The 16,190-nt window shown below is 37.9% G+C and overlaps 1 protein-coding gene across 3 annotated transcripts in view; it reads right to left on the bottom strand.

Annotated features, from left to right (window-relative positions):
* Positions 1 to 16,190, bottom strand: part of PLCB1 (phospholipase C beta 1) — a 447,562-nt gene that overhangs the window by 408,135 nt on the left and 23,237 nt on the right. For all 3 annotated transcript variants that reach the window (XM_039359463.1, XM_039359461.1, XM_039359462.1), the window contains exon 2: positions 4,739 to 4,816. In XM_039359463.1, coding sequence (XP_039215397.1) covers positions 4,739 to 4,816 — 78 coding nt within the window. The remainder of the gene's footprint in view (positions 1 to 4,738; positions 4,817 to 16,190) is intronic.

Here is a 16,190-nt window from a genome sequence, read left to right on the forward strand (position 1 = left end):
TTGATGCCTCTCAATAGCTCCAGTATCCTCAATAAGATTGCAAGTGCTGGATGTTTGGAAGTCTCCCAAGAGATTGTAAGTAGATAGGTAGTAGCTCCATTCAACCTACTGGCCTTTATATCAGACAAATAGAAAGTATACTCTTTTTTTAAATACATTTGCACTGCATAATGCCACTGCTTCCAAATATTACTATTAAAAATGACTTCAATCTTCTTTGCGTTCTCTTCATGTATGTTTCCTCACTCAGTGTGTCTTGTCTGTGTATAATATATAGTCCAATAAAAATCTATTGGCACTTCAATATGTTCCTGGGTGTCTTTTCACACAAAACAAACATTGTCATTGCATTTTGATATTTCCTTGTTTTGAGCCAGAAAGCTGTATCAGAAGATTCAGAAAGTGCAAACCCAATGCACAACTTAATTTCTCACCTGTATACACTGGTATTCTTAAAAATCAAATTACATACAACAGTGTTGATCATGAAAATATGCTATTTTTTTTTTTTTACAAAAAGCCAGTACAAGATAACCCTTAAAATATTTTATAAAACGTGTAATTATTTACTTTGGATAAAATCAGATTACATATGCTAAGAGCTCCTATTCAAATAATAACTAGAGAAGGCATTATAACCATGCTATTTTTCTTTAATAGAACAGAATCAGACTGACCTGAAAGATACTTTTTGAAACCTTTGGTTCTCAGAGAAGACAAAGATCACCCACCAGAATTAACTTAACAGCATCACATCTTCTGATAACTATATTTTTATTGTCCAACATTCCCTTTAAGTAACAAAGTACCAATAGGTAGGGTTCTTCCAAAGGATTCTGGATGCTAAGGAATGGCATGTGCTCTAAGGAGCACTATCATCAAAGCCATTATGGAAATTCCACTTTCTCTCCCCCTCTTGAAATAATCAGCATTCCTAGTTGTGCTACCTACCCAATCTCAGTAAATTACAAATGCCCCAATTACTAAAGGTAGAAAATGGCTAATGGCCAGATGATGACAATAATTGCTTCATTTATTTAGAAACAAAATCATACTGCTGATGAACGCTATGTAGAGGCTTGCCTCATATATTTGGTATGCATTTTACTTACTGTTTCTGCCAGTTCATCATTTCAACATACTATGCTATGCATTTCCTTCCAGTCATTTTGAATATTCTTGGGCCACACCAAAATAGAACTAGAGCAAAGTGCAGTCCCAAGAACCTGCACCATGAGAACATCTAAATTACACTCTAGTGAGGGGACAGGGGAAGGACTCCTCAACTGCAAGAAGAGTTGCAATTTCTTTGATCCCTAAGTGAATCAGTCTACTGACTACAAGTAGTCCTTGACTTACGACCCAAATTGAGCCCAACATTTTTGTTGCTAAGTGAGACATTTATTAAGTGAGTGTTGCTCTATTTTACTATTTTTCTTGCCTAGTTGTTAAACTAGGTTGCTAAGTGAATCTGTTAAGAAAACCAAGATCATGGCATCCGGTCCTCTCAATTCCTGACAAATAGATGGGGAAGAAATGGAGGTAGTGACAGATTTTATCTTCCTGGGCTGCAAGATCACCACAGATGGAGACTGCAGCCAAGTAATTAAAAGACGCTTGCTCCTGGGGAGGAAAGCTATGGCAAATCTAGACAGCATACTAAAAAGCAGAGATATCACCCTGCCAACAAAAGTGCGTATAGTCAAGGCCATGGTTTTTCCAGTTGCAATGTATGGCTGTGAAAGTTGGACAATAAGAAAGGCTGAGCGCAAAAGAATTGAGGCCTTTGAACTATGGTGCTGGAGAAGACTCCTGCGAGTCCCCTGGACTACAAGGCGATCAAACCGGTTAGTCCTAGATGAGATCAACCTTTAGAAGGCCAGATCCTGAAGTTGAAACTCAAGTATTTTGGCCACCTAATAAGAAGGATTCACGGAGAAGAGCCTAATGCTGGGAAAGATTGAGGGCAATAGAAGAAGGGCACGACAGAGAATGAGGTGGCTGGATGGAGTCACTGAAGCAGTAGGCGTGAGCTTAAATGGACTCCAGAAGATGGTAGAGGAAAGGAAGGCCTGGAGGAACGTTGTCCATGGGGTCGCAATGGGTCGGACATGACTTTGCAATTAACAACAACAAGTGAATCTGGCTTCCCCATTGACTTCGTTTGTTAGAAGGCTGCAAAAGGGGACACATGACCCCAGGATAAGCAACAGTCATAAATATGAGTCAGTTGCCAAGTGTCTCAATTTTGATCATGTGACTATGGAGTAAATGGTCATAAGTCACTTTTTTCAGTGCTGTTGTAACTTTGAACGGTCACTAAATAAACTGCTGTAAGTCAAGGACTATCTGTACATACACCTACAGATAAACAAAACATTATATGTAGAACAGAGACATTTTTCCATGTACATTTTTTTCCAGCTTACCTAGTGGTGGCCTGTTAGAAGGAAATTAGGAGGAAATTCCATCTTTAACTAATAGCAAAATACAACTCTCAGAGGGCTTCCTTGCAACCTTCTCTATTAATATGCACTTTCATTGATCAATAAATATGACCTCCCCAACAGACTCCCAGTTAATCAAACCATCTTGCCACTTACTCATTTCTGAGTTTTACCCACCCATAAGCAACTTGAGGTTGAAATAGCTATGAAAAAAAGAAAAAAACAAACACATGGTAACTGAATTCTCTGTCTCTAAGCTTCTTGTTTTTCTTCTTGACACAAGGTGAAAAAAATAAAATAAACCTGCATGAAGCCTGGGGCCAAACTGTTAACTCAATCATTGTTTGGCCAAGAAATCATAAATACCCAAAATGTGCTAATATGACAATACTAATAAAAGAATACTAATAAAACAGAAGCAGTTTAATCTAGTAGTTAATGCATCAGGCTAGAAACCAGGAGACTATAAATTCTAGTCCCGCCTTAGCCATGAAAGCCAGCTGGCAACCTTGAACCAGTCACACTCTCTTAACCCAGCTCACCTCACAGGGTTGCTGTTGTTGTAAGGAAAAATAGGAGGAGAAAAGGGTGTTGGATATGTTTGCCCCCTTCAGTTGTTTGTAAAAATTATAAACAAACAAATAAAAAAACCTATACTCAGAATAATCTCCTTTCTAAGTATCGTCATTTTCATACTACCAGCCTCGTGCAAGTCTGTCTAAAAGATTCATCTTCTGTGTATAAGGATTTATGCCCAAACTACAGTATGTGAAATGAATATTTGATCTTCTGATATTCTATTTTTACCTAAATAAAGCTTCAAGGGATCTGTATTTTACCACTGACATTTGTGGAAGTTTTATTCGCGGCTATGATTGTGTTCACTCCAGAAAATACTTCTAGTCCACATATTAAATCTAAATAAAATAGCTGCCTTTTAAGTTCTTACAGCAATTTAAGTCAGGTACATAATTTAGATGAATTTTAAACTCTTTTTATCAATGTCACTGCTCCAATGTAAACCATCCCGCTGGACTTTTCTGTGTTTATGTTTAAATAAAACAGGAACTGCAAGACATTAGCTTGCTATGTTTATGCTGTAGTCCTTCAAATGATCAAAAAGGTCATTAAGAGTATAACAAATAAAGCAAATGGTTGCTATTGGATTCACAAGGATCATAAATGTATATAGAACTTCACTTCAGTATCTAAATTATAAATCCAGAAATGATAGCTACCCTAACAAAATTTAAATCCATATTTCAGTGAACTTATAAACTCCTTTTTGAAAACAATAGAAGATGTTTTTGTAAATCCCAAAATATAAATTTGGTTTGTGTTCTTTGAGAGGACAAAAAAAGAGCACTTTGCTAACCAGAAATTGGCTTATTCCTTCTTAGTATACTACTAAGAATAAATCATAGAATTTAGATAAATCTATCATCATAGAAGATTTACATAATATTTTCTGTTCCTTTTTTCTAATCATTTGCTAGTAACTGGAAGGCAAATGCTAGAATTCTTCCTCTAAGTTTTTTTGTAATTAGTTTTTCAGTAACTGTAAGCAAGTGTCCAATTTCCAAATAAGTTTCAAATAACTGATTTGTTTTTGTTTTGCCAAACTTAAAAGATACACCCTGGCAAATATTTCTAAATCCATTAACTAAAAAGAAAAATACCCATTTGACCTTTACATATTAGGGCGTTTTACATATCTATGATCATTCTAGGAAGTAACCATTTCAAGAATTTTATGTGATACCACTCTTTCAAGATACTTGGATTTTTCTAAACCAACAGGAAACACAAAACCTTAGCAAGCACAAGTTTATATGTGAAGATATACTGAGGAAGTGCATCCTTCGTCAGTATATTGTGTATCATCTTTAAAACTTGTTTCTGCAGTTCATAAATTGCAAAATGCCCCCTTGTTTGGTTTTTCTTTAACTTGTGGTTAAATTTCCCCAACTTAGACCTTTCTAGAGATGTTGGAATAACTGGCAATCCTTGCTGGCAGTCATAAGGGGTTGCAATTCAACATATTTAAACAAGCTGGCCAAGTATCCACAGCTTTAAGTATCAACAGTCAAAAGAATTTGCAATCCACACCGCTGAGTGTCAGAATGAAGTGATCCTCTGAAAATATATTCCAACACAGTGAAAATGATGAACTCACTCAGTGAGGTCTCATACTAACCATCAATTACTCAAGGCTTTCAATCATATCAACAAAGGGATTTTGTTAGAAAGAAAAATGAAAAGCTAATTCAAACAGTTCAGAATATTTTTACCTTATTTTGATCTGTCCAGTATAAGAAAAATCCTTGTGGGTCTGTTCTGAGAAAAACCGTTGTCACGCTAGTAGAATCCTACACAAAAACAAAGGATGCAGAATTAGCACATAACCTAATCTTGAACAGAAAATGTCTAGTTCATAACATATGCTATATAGAAATATACCTAGAGGGAAGTAAATTTAAACTGCTGTCATTTGTGGTGTACTCAAGTCCTTTTTACTCAATAGGAGTTCACATAAACCATTTGAACAGACTAGGTAAATACGAGGGTGCCAATTAACTATACTAGTATACTTCTATAACTCTATCTACCTCAGGTGTGTCCAATCCGCAGTCCATGGATTGCATGTGGCCAATGGTGGGATTCAAATATGTGAACAACCGGTTCTCTGTGTGGATGCCATTCTGGGCCTGGGCAACAAAAAATAAGCTACCGGTTCTGCCAAAGTGGTGCGAACCAGCTGAATCCCACCACTGCATGTGGCCCTGGACAGCTAGTAATGTGGCCCCACAAGATCATAAACTTTTAACAATGTGTGATTTATGTACATTAACTATATTATATATTTTATATGCGGCCCAAGACAATTCCTCTTCACTCAATGCTGCCCAGGCAAGCCAAAAGGTTGGACACCCATGATCTACTCTCTCCCTACCCCAAATGCATTTTGGAAGATACAGTAAATCTGCCAATACTCATTTGAAATCCTACTTTAAATGCCACTAATTCAAAATGAAAGCATTACAGTTAATTAACCCCACACAAATATACACTGCAAGTATATTCATCAAGTACTTTGAAATCTTCTCAATTTGCATAATTATTGAATGAGACCAACAGACAATGCTGCTGTATCCGCAGCATTTGGGAAGCCAATCACATTTCAAAGCTAAACATTCTGAACTTGGCTTCTCTCTTTGGAGAAGAGCTTTCAACAGGGAAGCATTTGAAAATGTGTCTCATTCAATTTCATTGAGCTGACATTGCAAGTTGATTCCTGTTCAACATTTTTACATTATCTCCCAGCAGTGGATCTCTTGAAGTATACAGCATGGTTCTTAATTTGTTGAGATGCTGCTTTTTTCTATGTGTTCTCCGATTATACTTACTGTCTACCTGCCACCTGCTCTGTAGAGCCTATAAATTTCACTATTTCACAACTCTTGCTTTAACATTCGTATTTTTTTTGAAGAAGTATTTTACAGAACCATCATGCCTCTCATTAGGGACAGAATGGGTATAGGAAGAAACTTCTGTATACACACAAAAAAATTCACACATAACATTGTGCTTTTGTTTGGTTTAAGCAAGGGTCACATAGTATATTTAAATGGTCCCCTTGGACTCATCCTTTATTTTGTTAACTGACATAAGCCAACTAAACATAGTAACTAAGAAGCCATAGTTGATCTATTTTCTTGATAACTGATCTTAGGCAAAGGATAACACACCCTAACAGGAAGCCACAATACTAACTTTCATCTACGTGACCTAAGCCAGCACTTATGTCCATCCATTCGTCACTTGAGATCATTTCATTTACTTCTGTGGAAAGTTTTTTTAAAAATAAAACTGAGCTCATAATATCTCCCTATAAATAAGAAATATTAATTCACACAAACATACAAAATGATTTGTCTTGTCTCAAATTCAGTTTCTAAATGGTACAATTCTTACCATTTTTCCATTAAAATGTATTTTTGCTGCACTAATTCGTTCACTTTTAATAAGACTAAATAAATTAAGAATCCCCATCTGAAAATGTTGTATAGACTTTCATATTTTACTACAAGTAGTCCTCGACTTACAACAGTTCATTTAGTGATCGTTCAAAGTTACATGGCAGTGAAAAATGTGACATGACTATTATTCACAGTTACAACTGTTCCAGCATCCCCATGGTCATGTGATCTAAATTCAGACCCTTGATGTTTGACTCATAGTTCTGACAGTTGCAGTATCATGTCATCATCTGTTGCGATCTTCTGACAAGCAAAGTCAATGAGGAAGTCAAATTCCCTTAACAACCTTGTTGCTAAGTGATTCACTTAATAACTGTGAAAGGTTGTAAAATGGAGCAAAAGCTCACTTTAACTGTCTCACGTAGCAACAATAATTTTTGGGCTCAATTGTAGTTATAAATGGAGGACTAATAGGATGGTTAAAAAAAAAGAATTAATTTTTTTTCAGAAGCATGTTGTAGCTACAGTACCTGTTTTCCAATTTCATCAGATAGACCAGACCAGTGGTGGCGAACTTGTAGCCCTCTGTGGGCACACATGCCATTGCCCCAGCCTTGCCTCCCCCGTGACCCCCTCCTCTCCAGCAGCCCCTCTGAAGGAGAGTCACCCTCGAGTGTGGCCCACATGGGCACGCAACCAAGGACATGGCAGCCAGGCAGGGTAGACAAGACTCTGCTGTCACACCCCATCATGCAGTTGGTGCTGTAGGACGCGGGCAAAGGGTGTGGCCGCCATAGCGCTGTTGGGTTGCCTGGGTGATCTGCGGTGGGCCCTGGAGGCGGTGAGTGGTCCTGTGGGCAGGCGGGGCGGGGGATGGGGGGCACAGCAGGAGCGGGGCCAGTTTTTGGGAACTCGGTCTCTAAAAGGTTCGCCATCACTGGACCATATATATATATATATATATATATATATATATATATATATATATATATATATATATATATATATATATATAAAAAAAGAATCTTGCAAGTCTAATTGTGCTATGTCTCCTCCCTTCCTTATTCTGTACCCATCTGAATTAGGGAGGATTCTGAATCACTTACAAATGCTTTCTGATTCTTTTGGATTTCAACCATGTTTTTCTCATCCCTCTGGGAACAGATCTAGCCTATCTCTGTCAAGATCATCTTCCTTATTCTCTACAACAGTTAATAACAACTGTATAATACACAAGAAATGTAAGAAAAGCTAAAATACAAATAAAAAATGATCAACTACAAGCAATTCTTCAAGATTCCTCCACTTTACAAACCCAACAATATAGGTATGTGGACCAGATTAGGAAACCAAAATCATCCAAGCCAATATATGTAGTCCTTGACTTACAACAGTTCACTTAGTGACTGTTTGAAGTTACAATGGTACTAAAAAAAGTGACTTATGACGGTTTTTCATGCTTACAACTGTTGTACCATCCCCATGGCCATGTAATGCAAATTCAGATGCTTGACAACTGACTGTACTTATGACAATTGTAGTGTCCCTGGGGTCACGCAATCCCCTTTTGCAAACTTCTGACAAGCAAATTCAATGGGGAAGCCAGATTCACTTAATAACCAGGTTACTAATAACTGCAGTGATTCACTTAACGACTGTGGCAAGAAAGATCATAAAACGGGGTGAAACTTAACAAATATCTCACTTAGCAACCGAAATTTGGGGCTCAATCGTGGTCATATGTCAAGGACTGGCTGTACTACAGGTATGTTTATTATAATATTATATAATGTCAGCATCTTGCAAATCTGAATGTGCTTGTCCCTCCTTCCTTTCATCTTCATGAGAAGTAGGGAGGATTTCATCTGAGATCTTTTCTCAGGTTATAGTTAGGCTCTCAACCAGCTACTGTCATCTTGGTAGTAGCTCTTCCTCCTCTTTATTTTCTGCCCGTTACATACATATAAATGTTACACCTCTAGGGTTTTTTGGTGACTTCCATCCAAGTATTATACAGGTCCGGCTCTCCTAGAGGGAGCCTATCCCATTTGGGAGAATCAACCAAAATCAGAGAGGTATTGCCATTCCTGTATATCATTCTACCACATTCAAACATACGTATCTAAGTGCTTGTAGGAAGAGATCTGTGTTAATCTACAATGGCAGAAAGTCAGAAGGAAACAAAACTAATAGCACCTTTTCCAACTAACAAAATTATATTAAAAGGCATAAGCAGTTTGAGCTTGCTTCATTGGATGCATGGAGTGGATAGACTGGTGTAGGGTTTAAATTGGGATGGGATGGTGGAAAGGGAGGGGAAAACACAGTTGTGATGCAGCTATAACTTACATGTGAGACAGATTACAAGTATCTTATCAATTAACAATTGTAATGTGTTAAAAACAAGTTGTGCCTGCTGAGACCTTCTGACCCTATTAGATAGATCAGACCAGGAAATCAACTCCACGGGAAGGCTAGAAATACTTTTACTAAGATTGGCTATTATAACAGCATCTTGCAAGTCTAATGGTGCTGTTCTTCCTCCTCCTCCTTATAGTTCTGTGAATTAGGGATGTATATGCCTGACCTGCTTCCAAATGTTATCTGGCTGTTTCAGACTTTAAAAAAAATGCTTCAGCCCTTTTTGCCTAAACAACAACAACTGCATATCTCCGTCAAGATCATCTTCCTTATTCTCTATAGATCGGCTGAAATCTTTTGATGGGAGTTTAGCAATTTCTTGCTCAATACTGCTGTTAAATTTCCAGGTCTGCCATAGTTGTCCTGGGAGACTAGTAAAAAATCAACTCATTTTTCACAAGCAATGAATCCAAGGGACAAGAGACACAGTGAGGCAGCAATAACAGAAAATATTTGTAGCTCAGGGTTGAAATGAGAGGCGCTTGGTGCTCTCAGTTACCTAGTTTGGGTAACGAAACATCTGCAAGAAAACAATCAAGCTCAGAGAGCACGGAGGACCCCTCAAAGCTAGGTAAGATCCAGAGTTCAAAGCATGGCACAACATTGTAAAAATGTCACAGCTAGATTTAAAAAGAAGCTCTCTGTGTTTTCTCTCAGGGAGTGAGGCCAGTAAATAACACAAGCTGAGCCTCCACCCAAATGCACAGCTGAAGAAAATTTCTTATTGTTTACTTTCCTCTGGCCTGTTTCTTGGCACATCCCTTGGATCTGCCGACTTCAGCCTTCTGCTGCTGTATCTTTAAAGCATGCCCTTGTTTAGGACTAGATAGCTGAAGTTCAGAGTCTGAGATATTGTCAGTGGGTGCAGGCAGGGAATCCTGAGGCTTGCTCGATCTTGCCCAGCCAGAACAGGATCACTGGTTTCAACATTACTGGAATCCACTCTTCTGGGACCACTAATCCCAAGGTGCCCCTGGTTCTATTCCTTTGTCAACATCATCAGAAGACAATACCCGCAAGGCCATGACATGGGGAATATAACCATGAATTCCATGTGTTGGTCAGATCCCTCATTGTGGGCTTTGGAGTTCTCTGCAGCTATTTTCCACAATGAGGGAGAAGAACATTTATCTAATCTACCCTGGCACCTGATGGATCCAGCTAGCTTCCAAAGGGAACCTAATGTTGTTTCTAAGGATCTGACATATAGTTTGACTGAGACCTCAGTCGCTAGCAGGAATGGAGAGACAACAATGACTTTGACGTGGGCTGTTCTTATGCACATACTTTCCCCTAAAAAGCCCCTTGCCCTTCCCTAAAACTTTAACAACTTTGTTTTCTCCTCAAGAATTGAGTTAGGATATTGGAGGAACCCATCTGGAGAACTGGCATAGGATAGGAATATGTCATGATTTGGGTCTCATGATTCTGCCATTTTAATTGTGATGTTCTCATTCCTTTATGCTTATTCTTTAACTTCTTTAGTTTTGAATCCTATTTGACTTACCCCAGAGTTGCATTTTGTAAGCTGGATGTCCATTCAAACTGTTCAAATAAATGAATAAATTCCTTAGGCTTGTCAAAGTTCATTTTCAAATGCTGAGGCACAGCCAAAGATATTAAGCTCCTACGAAAGCAAACACCCCTGAGTCATGTGTATTTGCAGTTTGTCACAGAGGGAAGGTCATAAACATGTCATGTTTTTTTATATAACGAAGGATATTGCATTGCAGTTTCTGATTGGATATTAGTTCTGTTGTTTTTTGTTTTTGTTTTTTTTTTAAAAAAACCAATGAACCAGACTATGTCCCCATATACTATTAGATCTTTTCTTGTCACTGCCATCTGGTATATGTAGCTCCCCCTGACAGGATATACATTTCTGAAGAGTAATTCTGAACACTGAGGGAAGTTTTTGGCCTTCATTTATCCCCTTGGCAAACAGCTCTTACTGAGAAACTCGGAGTTTAAAAGATTCTTATATCAAACTTTTATTGCTCAGGAGTTATTAGCAACATATTTTACTACTGAAGTATTTCTAAGGGTGGGGAGACCCTAAATTGTTTGTTAATGATGAACTCTATTCCCCCTCAGCTGACTCTTTGTGAAAGCATCTTGTCCCTCTGAAAAATACATTCTATGCACTATAAGAACTGTCAGATATATATGGCTCTCATACAATATTAAAAAAAATGGTCCAAGCATAAATGTTCAAGGCACTTCCAGATAAAATGTGGGATACCATGATAGTATCTACCAGTATATCTTCCTCTGAAGCTTTTTTTTTAACCTGCAAAAAGGAGGGTTCCAACATTTTGAATGATTTTCAACATAATCCAGGTTTATCTTCCAGATATTGATTTGTTCTGTGGTGATTTTAAAGGGCTTCTCTGAAACTGTTTTAGGTGCTGAATTACATTCAGATGATGCTTCTAAGTTTTTCACCATTATATATAGGTTGTAATGATTACACTGATTCCTAACCTTTCCTCTTTTTTATCAACTACAAAGGAAAAGATGTTTTTTGTGTGACTTATCTACCATAATCTTAGATTCAAGTGTAAAGCTATGATACATTTATTATATATTTGTATCCCTGTTCTGAAAAGTATTTATAGATCACCTTTCTGAAGAGTCTTCAAGGAAAAGAGTTTTGCCATTTACATGTATTTTTCTCCACATGTCAAAATATCTCTTAAATAGGGGCATTATGTGAACATAAATTAAAGTCTACAAATGGTGTGACTAGTTAACTAGTTAACTGGCGGTATTCAGTATTTGTGTCTATTTCCTGTCATGTTGTTAGTCATGCCGGAAGACTACCAGGTCCATCAAAAATGAATCCAGAAAGGAAAAAATCAATGGAACATACATAGCGGTTCTAGCGGAATGATTCCGAGGTAAAAATTCAAACATTAGAAACTAATACTTTAGCAAGAGGAAATTCTCACTATGTACAGGTAGTCCTCAACTTACAAAAGTTCATTTAGCAACCATTCAAAGTTACAACTTCACTGAAAAAAGTGACTTATGACAATTTTTCATATTTATGACCATTGCAGGATCGCCTTAGTCATGTGATCAAAATTCAGATGCTTGGCAACTGACTCATATTTATGATGCTTAAATATTTGGGATAGGATCCCAGGGCCACGTGATCATCTTCTGGCAAGCAAAATCAACTAGATTCATTTAACAACCATGTTACTAACTTACTAACTTAACAACCGTGGCAAGAAAAGTCGTAAAATGGGGCAAAATTCAGTTATCAAATGTTTCACTTAGCAACAGAAATTTTGAGCTCAGTTGTGGTTGTACGTTGAGGACCACCAATACAGGTAGTCCTTGATTTATGACTATAATAAAGCCCAACATTTCTGTTTTTAACTGACACATTTGTTAAATGAGTTTTGCTCCATCTTACGACCTTTCTTGCCACAGTTGTTAAGTGAATCACTACAGTTGTTAAGTTAATAACAATTTTGTTAAGTGAATCTGGCTTCCCCATTGACTTTGCTTGTCAGAAAAAGGTGATCACATGATCCCGGGATATTGCAACCATCGTAAATATGAACCAGTTGCCAAGCATTTGAATTTCGATCATGTGATCATGAAGATGCTACAACGGTTGTGACACAGTCACTTTTTTCAGTGCCATTGTAATTTCAAATGTCACTAAACAAACTCTTGTAAGTTGAGGACTACCTGTATAATCAAATAAGGCCAATTAGCATAAGATTTGAATTTTTAAAAACAATTCCTAACAATAAGAACAGGTCAACTGTAGAACAAATTGCTCACTGAGATGATGGAGGACTTAAAAAAGACTGGACAGTCACCTCTAGTGTTTCTTTTAACTTGAATCCCTACCCTGAGTAAAGATTTGTATTTGCTGAGACAAATGATCCCTTCCAACTCTATGAATCCCGAAGCCAGTTAATGTATCTGATGAATAGGTATGATCCTAATAAAATGGATTAGTACGAGTCTATAGCCATAGAGGACAGAAGGAATGGCCTTGAGGAACAGGAAGAAGATCTGCTACCAAGACAAAGTCAGATAAAAGAAAACTTGAGTCCAGGACAGGAACATAACCTGAGTAAACACCTCAGAAAAATTCCCCCTATTTCTCACAAGATAAAGGAAGGGAGTACATTCACACTTGCAAGATTCTGTTCTCATAACCTTATAATACAAATAGCCCTGTTCTACATGACACTGGATTTCTTGAACGGCTAACAATAGCATAAAAGAAAACCCATTCTAGATTGTCTGATCTGTGACAGAGTCCTATGCTAACTCTTGTTGTAGTGAACTCCATTTTCTAAAGGCCTTCTAACACAGAGGTTTCCAAAGTCTTCTGATGCATAGGTAGCATCCATTCCTCACAAACATACTGTATGTTGTCAGAATAAAAAAATATTAAGAAGAGTTTATTCAAAAAGAATGTTTCGGGAAGTTGGCATCTCATCCCCTTAATAGGAAATGACTGCCAAAACAATTAAAAGAACTATTTTTCACCTCTGCAATTAGAAAGAGAGACTCTGTGGGACATACACAAGGGAATTCCTACTTTAAGGTAAAGCTTCTCTGCTTCATTCTTTCGGCTGAACAAAGACAGAGAAAAGTTTTTATTAACATCTGGCCAGATTATTTGAATAGCTTCCTTCTGAAACATTCAAGTCTAGGAAACGAACAGAAACAGAGGAGACCTAAACCACCTATTTTAGATGGGAAATATATTAAAAGGGGCTTGTTATAGGGATTCTACAATGGAAACAGGAAGAGCAGGAAAGCTGGCTGTAATTGTTGGATTATTTGTGAGAATTCTTGAGATGGAGGGCAGTTTCCCAAGGCTATGTTTTCTTCTAAAATAATCCCTGAATGGCATGTCAAAGGTCGGTGACACCAAAGAAAGGGCTTTCCATCTATCATAGTTTACAAGGGCATGTTTGATTTAGTTGCCCAAGTACCATTTTCGTTTTCCCCCTTTCAAACAAGCTACAGCCTGAACATTTTTATTTCTATTGAGAAAGGCACAGGGAGGAAGGCAGATGGTAATGAGGTTCGTCAGGTCTTGCAGAATGCTGTTTGTACATTGTCTGCTTCATGTAAGCACTCCAAGTATAGCCTGACAAGCTAAGCAATAGGGATCAGCATGCATCATCCATGCGTGTTTCAAGCACCTATGATCTGTACTTCTGACTTCTCCAAGAGCAGAATGACAGAATTGAAAGAGGCCTTGGAGGTCTTCTAGTCCAACCCCCTGCTCAAGCAGGACACCGTATACCATTTCAGACAAATGGTTGTCCAATCTCTTTTTTAAAAAACCTCCAATGCTGGAGCACCCACAACTTCTGGAGGCAAGTCATTCCATTGATTAATTGTTCTGTCAGGAAATTTCTCCTTAGTTCTAGGTTGCTTCTCTCCTGGATTAGTTTCCATCCTTTCCTTCTTGTCTTGTCTTCTAAAATTTCTCCAGGCAGAACGTGTTCCAATATAGAAATAGAAGCTTCTCCAATCTATATGCAGACAGCTTAAGGTCACCTAGACAGACCCCTCCAGATGCACACTGGGACCCAAGTACATGCCAGTTTTACATGAATTAGGGACATCATGCTTGAAAGAAATCTAATGTTCAAATTACTAAACAGTTGGCATTATTTATCATATGTGCTATCTCCCTGCTGTCCCTTTCCTACCTTTGTGGGTTAACCTCTATCGTTAGTCCTCCTTCTTCTACAGCTGTTTTACAATCAGCCTCAGTCATATCTGCTGGATAGTTCATTTGCTCATCCAGTCATTCAGGAGCTATCTTTCTTTGATTTATATTGCCAGTGAAACTGTTAATAATGTATGTTTATGTGATTTCCTATATGATCCAGAATACGTTTGAAACAGCAAGAAACTGCAAACAACTTGTTTTGCCTTACGTTGTGGGCTGAAGTAAACATAATTTTAGCAAAAGTGTACTTTACTCCAAATCCTATTTTATAAATTATTAATAATGCAAAAATATATCAATAATTCCACAAAACAGTTGTTTTGCATTGGTTGTTTTCCCTAGCTTAATTTCTGGATTCAGATCAAGTCAACTTCAGCTCCTGAAGACTAAATGGACACAGCCATGCAACTGTTGTGGGAGGAATACAGAAATAGTTTGCTACTGTCATCTTCTGGGATGTTTTCAATTTATCACTCTACCCCACAACTCTGGCACTGCCTGATGGTATGCCACCCAACTATTAACCAGTTTTGCTGCCACCTGCCAATTCTACACAATCTAATGACACAATGTCATTTAAAAATGGTCTATAAGACAATAAATACTAACAACAAACACTCATGTTCTTGCATTTAAAACCTGTTTGACGTGGATATTAGATTGAACAGGATGACTGAATAATTCAAATCTGAAATATATCATGTGGTTGTTATCTGGCAATAAAAATAACAGGATATATGAGGCAATTATAGCTGTTTTATTGATCTCATGAATTTCTGTGTTCTATTGTTCACTACTTATGACACTAGACATCCCTTGCCCCATTGGTTCATCATTTCAGAGATATCTCCTCACCTAAACAGAGAAACCAAGAAACCAAAGGTGGGCAAAAAAGCAGTGGGAACAGGAATGACTTCTGACTTCCTGCCGGCTTCCCCATTGAGTTTCCTTGTGGGGATCTGGGAGGAAGCACTGAAAATCTTCCTTCCTTCCCAGCATGCAGGTAAGTGGCTGCTGCTGGGTGGAGGAGGGAGTAAGAGATTGTGAGACTGTCTGCGAAACTGTCATGGATGGTTGAAAATGAAGATCACATGATTGCCGCCACCGCCGCAGCAGCTGGTAGCACTGAAGCAGCCACAATTTTTCAAAATTTTATTTGCTCTGGAATTATGATTTCTGGATTTTGGACACATGCTGCAAGCTGGCCCATTTGAGGCAGTTCAAAAACTGCTGCCTTATGATGATCATTTTGCCCAGTTAAAGGTTATGACAGAAGGAGCTTCAGTGTATATAAACCAAAGTCATTTATTAATTTAATTAATGTATCTCTTATTAATTTATGTTTTTTATTAATTTCACATATTTATATGGTCACCCATTTACCAAAACCCTCTGGGTGGCAAACAAAAACAATCACAATCCATAACTATAAAAAAGGCAGACAAATGGTGTTAGCAGTTGCAGACCCTAAAAAAGCTCACAACAATTAAAAAGACAGAGAGACCTACCCCTACATCTGATCTCCATCAATACCCTGATCCCAGTTCTATGCAGGAACAGGCTGGCCTTTACAGCCCTGTGGATGGCCAGCAGGGTCAGGACTGCCCATATCTCAGA

Source organism: Crotalus tigris, unplaced genomic scaffold, assembly GCF_016545835.1.
Source record: "Crotalus tigris isolate CLP2741 ecotype Arizona unplaced genomic scaffold, ASM1654583v1 scf7180000019070.2622420, whole genome shotgun sequence".
NCBI classification, from domain to species: Eukaryota; Metazoa; Chordata; class Lepidosauria; order Squamata; family Viperidae; genus Crotalus; species Crotalus tigris.